Source organism: Rana temporaria, chromosome 1 (assembly GCF_905171775.1).
Source record: "Rana temporaria chromosome 1, aRanTem1.1, whole genome shotgun sequence".
Classification (NCBI taxonomy): Eukaryota; Metazoa; Chordata; class Amphibia; order Anura; family Ranidae; genus Rana; species Rana temporaria.
The window spans coordinates 162,436,650-162,442,649 of NC_053489.1; the positions used below are offsets into that span (position 1 = coordinate 162,436,650).

The following is a 6,000-nucleotide window of genomic DNA, read 5'->3' on the forward strand; positions in this document are numbered from 1 at the left end:
AAAGCTCGCTTTGTGGGGAAAAATGAACGTCAATTTTGTTTGGGTACAGCATCGCACGACCGCGCAATTGTCAGTTAAAGCAACGCAGTGCCAGATCGCAAAAAATGGCCCGGTCATTGGGCAGATTCTTAGGCTGAAGTGTTTAATCTTCATCCATTTGAGTGTGTTTTTATCGTACATTAAAGTTCGATATAAGTTGCCTGAATGAGTTTTGCATGCAGAACAGAGTAATGTTCTTTGAGAAATTTGCAGTTATTTTAAAGGCCTAGAAAATGTTTGGCAAATGGATGAACTTTGATAAATGTAGCAAATGTTTCCTGTGCTTTAAAGTCCTCTACACTGTTAAATAAATAAAGGGGTCTACTTCTACCTCAGTCATTTCATCAGTAACCACAGACTAATGACATCATGTAAGGAGCTCCAGGGAAACATCTCGATTGCTACTAGCAACTGTTTGTCAATTTTTCATTTGTAGAGGAAAGAGACTTGGTATAAACCTGTACAATGTGATTCTTTTTTCCTTTTTTTTCTTCCTTTTTTTTTTTTTTTTTTTTGATGAGATCAGTCGGTTTTGTTTTTTTGTTTTTAGATTCTGGAAGCAGCAGACAAGACACAGGCTCTGGATATGAAGAAGCATTGCCTTCACATTATTGTCCATCAGTTCACGAAGGTTGGTGGCATCTTTTCTTGGGCTCTGGGACCATGTTGTCCAATCATCTTCAGTGTTGGCGCTGTCTTTTCTACCAGCCCATAAACCTAACTTCATTTATGTATGTGTGTTTATATGTGGGTACAAATAATCGATAGGACATTTGTCATAGTCACATTCTTCGTACATGCTTATTTTCCTACTTGGTGTAGCAGGTAGAGCTAGGTCTAGTGAATTTAACTGGTTTGGGACTGAAATAAATAGGGGATTTTGCATATCTTGGCTAATGGCTTCATAAAACAGATGTGTTTCCTTTTTATATACAAGTTATACAGTCACTGTCATTTGATTATGAAAGTCAATGTCTTTCTATACCATTACCAAACTGTAATTGTGCAGAGGTGGTCCACTTTGGCTGTCATACTGTTCTCTCAACTAACATAGGCTTGTGTGGCTTCATCACTTTTGCATTATGTAATGTCTGAGCAGTGCTACACACAGCTACATGTCCTGAATGTCTATTCATCTATGTGTTCATCTGTTTTAGATATCAGTGCACTTGCCACTTTAACGTTGTGGACCAATAAAAAAAATAATCGTCTGTCCTGTCTCTGCATGGCTTCTCGTATTTATTTAATCTCTATTTGGCAGTAAAAGTCTGTACATTTTGTTAATGGCATTTCCCAAGTTGAATCTGTACCTACTTCTGTTATGTAGATGTTGGGCCAGGCCCAGTGTACTTCCTGAAAATGGTCTATATAACATTTTATTATTTGACCCAGTGCTGTAAAAAGAAGTGCTCCACCACCAGTTCTCTTTAGATGCACAGTACCTTTTAGAAGTATCTACAAAAAGGTGAAACTCGGTGCAAGACATTACTAGGCTTATCTCTTATTTGACCACAACCCCTGCACAGATTTGTGGGAAAAGTAGTGAACCAAGTACAGAACCATGGAAAAAATTCCTTGAAAATGCCATTGACAAAATGAGATGAGTAGGTGAGGAATAGAAATTTAAGGTTTAGGAAGTTGTGATGGCTTCAGAGAGAATGAAAGGGTTATTTTTTTAAAGCGCTACTGTCATCTTTCCTATTCGGAGCAAAGTGAAAATACCAATGTTAAAGCATCGTACACACGAGCTGGAAATCTGCCAGTGCAGCAGGAACAGGCTGACTTTCGGTCCATGTGTACAGCTATCTAGTCTACAAAAGCCGGTGTAACAACTGGCTTCTGTCGAAAGTTCCTGCTGGGAAACCAGCATTTGATCAGCGCTTACAGTCCCTCCTATCACAAAACAGTGTCTTAGTAGGAGAGATCGCTGCATTACCATCGCTTGTGTTACTGCAGCGACCCGTTTTTTTTTGTTCGTTAAACCTGCATGTTGAACAAAAGAACTGAAAGTGTGTACTCGGCTTAACCTCTTGCCCAACCGCCCCATGTACATATACTGCGGAGCGACTGCTCTTCTGTGCAAAATCACGTACAGATACGTGATTTTACGCGTCACAGATGCTGACGGCGACCAGCTCCTGCTGTTTTTAGACACAGCAGGAGCCGATGTCCGCCGGGACCCACCAATCGTTTCCCGAGAGAGGCAGACCACTGTTCTGCCTATGTAAACAAGGCAGATCTCCATTCTGTGACAAGGGAAGACAGAGATCCTGTGTTTCTGCTAAGCTCTATATTCCCATAGTTAAAGCACCCCCACACAGAAAGCACTTAACTAGGAACACATTTAACCCTTTGATTGCCCCTGACATTAACCCCTTCCCTGCCAGTGTCATTAGTACAGTGACGGTGCATATTTTTGATCACTGTATTAGTGTCTGTGTCCGATTTGTCCGCCGCAATGTCGCAGTCCTGCTAGAAGTCACTGATCACCTCCATTACTAGTAAATAAATAAATACAAATTCCATAAATATATCCCATAGTTTGTAGACTCTAACTTTTGCACAAACTTATCTATATACGCTGAATGGGATTCTTTTACCAAAAATATGTAGCAGAATTCACATTGGCCTAAATTTAGTTTTTTTTCTTGTTTTACTGGCCGGGACAGCAGAAGGAGCGCTGGCAAGGTGTCGTTGGGTCAGCAGAGCCCCTTATTTTGACATGCAGAACTGTAACTAGATATTGGAAAATGTGTAAATGTGATGATTTTATACATTTTACATAATGCATGTGACAAATCCTCTTAAGCTATAAAAACACTTCCAGCTACGTTTGATTACTGGAAAATCAGATTACAAGCTGCATGACCAGTGCTGTGTGTCTGCCATGTAGTAACTGTTGGAGGTACTGGCTGTAAGCTTAGATCAGTGTTTCTCAATTCCAGTCCTCAGGCCCCCCCAACAGGTCAGGTTTTCAGGATTTCCCTCGGATGAAAAGGCTGTGGTGCGTACTAAGGCAGTGAAACTGATCAAATCACCTGTGCAAAATAATGGAAATCCTGAAAACCTGACCTGTTGGGGGGGCCTGAGGACTGGAATTGAGAAACACTGGCTTAGATGAAGGGGCAGGCTGGTCAGTAAATAGGGCTGCTCATAGGCCTGGCTCAAGCTACTCAGCATCTGGCAGTATATTTACTCTGTGTGTTTGCCATCATGTCTTGATGTAATACAGTTTTCTTGCTACAACAGATGCACAAAACATTTGTTGTGCATTTCAGGCCTGGCAATGCTTCCTCTTTCAAGCTGACAAAGCTTTTGCCTTGCAATTAGCAGCAATGTTTTCAACCTGCTATTCAAGCTCCTTCTGTTTGCTGTTGGGCAGAGTTGCAGGTCTGCAGAGGCCTTTGCAGATTTGATAGGTAGTCCAAAAGCCAACTGAAGGAGGCCTGAAACAGGAAGTGCTGTTACTAGCAGGTTATACATTCGTTTTGGGTCCACTTTATGGTGTTCTTATATCTACTTGAAACACTGATTTACAAAGTCAAATCGGGTATCTCAGGTTCAGCCAATGTGATTTCCACAGTAAATCCTCATCCTTTTCCCCCTTTCCTTATATGAAGGTTGCCAAGTTACCGAACCTGCGGTCACTGAGTCAACATCTGCTCATCAACATCATTGAGTCTCTGGCTAGTCACATCTCGGACAAGCAGTGTGCTGAACTGGGCTCAGACATTTGAGTGACAACCTCCTAGCACATCATGGTGGACTGTTTGGACGTCTCCAGCAAATTTGTTGAACCATTCCTCGTTGCTGTAATTAAATGTCCTAATGTCAGACATGTGGGACCATAATATTGAAGTGTCCTCCATTTAACAGCTGAAAGATGATCAGCTTCTGATATAAGTAGCCTATTATGTTTCATACTAAAGATTTGCCCTGCACCCTTATGGCAGCAACAAGTCATGTACTTAAAAAGGACACTATAACTTTATGTTCATATTTAATATTTTTGTTTAACTGTTCAAAATTGTTTACATTTGTTTTATGTACATAAAAGTTGCATGTGTTTATGGCTTCTCTGTTTTTTTGTAATATAAATATGGAAGTTGGGATTGGCAAACAAAGCAACAGTAAATCTTTTTACGTATATTTGAGTAATTATCCAAATCCGTGTGTGAGAGATCCTTGTAGATTCACTGGCAACTTATTGCTGAAAGCTTATGTAGTTACACCTAGGCCCTCATAGTTGGAAATTATTACAAAAGCAAGTATTTTGCCTACAGCAGCCAATTAGAACAAAGCTGTTTTGCTTTATGTAGGTTTCAAAGATCAACTATATAATCCTAATGAATTGCTATGGATAACGTCAAATTTTTATCTGCTTCAGTTTTCTACAACCTCTTAGAATATTTTAATATAACTGTCATTAGAATTTCTACAAATGCACGCCTCATAACAATTGCTTGCACAATAGAATACTAAAAACAGAATCTAAAGAAAACTTTAATTCACATGGGTGTGTACTGTTCCATAAACTTGTGTGAAGGATCCTTTTTTCATGTGTGTGTGTGTGTTGCACAACTTTCCATGCGGGCAGTTTGTGCGAATTGCTGACAAGTGGATGGCTGCTTGGATCTCTGTGTGCATCCCCGAGTGTACATCAATGCGGGTCTGATACAAGGACAGACAAAGTTCTGATCCATGCATTGGACCCACATGGATGTACACTCCAGGATGCATGCGAGTGTACAGATTGCTATGACCATGTGAAATAGGCCAAATACAACAGAGACTAGAAATGGCTATAAGGTGACATTGGCAAATATTTTGTTGCTGCAGTATTTGGTTTTATGGCCATCAGATCGGTCAATGACTGTAGTTGGGTCATGTACTGACCTGAGCTTTTTGCTTCCTTGGGCAAAGCTTTAGTTCTGATCAGTCAAACTGAGTTGTCTAGCCATAGTCTTCTCTAGTTTCTAATACATAGCCTGTCTCTTTTGTCGCCTCTAATTTTGTGCACCTCATTTTAAACTTGGTAACATTTTAGTATTATACAAGTTGCTATACTTGGGACCTTGTGTCTGATATTTATTTGATTTTAAGGCATTTTATTTATGTTTTTATTTTTTAAGGAAACTTTAAATGCTAGTTCCTTGGCTTCGACACTGACCCTCTGGTTTGAGTGGCTAACCAAGAACAATTCTGCTGATAAGGGCTTATCATTTTTATTTGCTTGTTCCAGACAAAAAGTACTGAGGGCAGAGTGTAAGTATACAAGCCAGGTGCCTTGTATTCAGGTCAGCAATGGATGCCCCATGTTTATGTAACTGTTTATTTTAAACCCCCACCCCATGCTTTTTCACATGTTGCACATAATTTCATTAAAAATATGTTGATGGTTTGTCTGTAGGGCCTGGTTTAGTTAAGTATCAATACAATACTGAAAAACACAAATAGTAGACATTTTGTGCCTGAAATTGGGAAGCAGGCTTATTTCCCAAATAGGTTCTCAAGATCGAAGTGAATGACCTGTCGCCCACTTGGGCATTTTGGAATAGCAGACATGCCAAGCATTGCTCTTCCTTCCCCTGCAATGGAGACTGACTGTTGATATGCCAGTGTAGCCTAATTTTGTAGAAATCCTCAGTATCAAGTTACAGCTGTCTAATTGTTAAAATGCATGTTTAGACGTCTATAGGTTTTTTGGACACGTCTAAATGTAGCCTTATAGGAAATTATTAGGGCCATACACACAGCTGCTTCTAAATGAAAAATGTGCACCGTGTTTACCTGCGTACAAAAAAAATAGGAGACGGCTATGCCTGAGACCATACATATAGGTAGATTTTTACATGTACACCCCCACCCGTAAAGTAATTGGATGAATTGTATGCATCTAAATGGTCTACTTGAGACATGTATTTTACACAGGATCTTTTGTTAGCTCTGCCAGCAAGAACC

The 6,000-nt window shown here is 40.0% G+C and overlaps 1 protein-coding gene across 3 annotated transcripts in view; it reads left to right on the forward strand.

Annotated features, from left to right (window-relative positions):
* The window catches only part of LZTR1 (leucine zipper like transcription regulator 1), a 43,979-nt gene extending 39,865 nt beyond the window's left edge, over positions 1-4,114 (forward strand). For 2 of the 3 annotated variants that reach the window (XM_040345137.1, XM_040345145.1), the window contains 2 exons: positions 590-670; positions 3,660-4,114. In XM_040345137.1, coding sequence (XP_040201071.1) covers positions 590-670; positions 3,660-3,776 — 198 coding nt within the window. In that variant the 3' untranslated portion in view covers positions 3,777-4,114. Of the gene's footprint in view, positions 1-565; positions 671-3,659 lie in introns of those variants that run through there. The other variant, XM_040345154.1, reaches the window with a different exon arrangement.
* Positions 4,115-6,000: the final 1,886 nt, after the last annotated feature.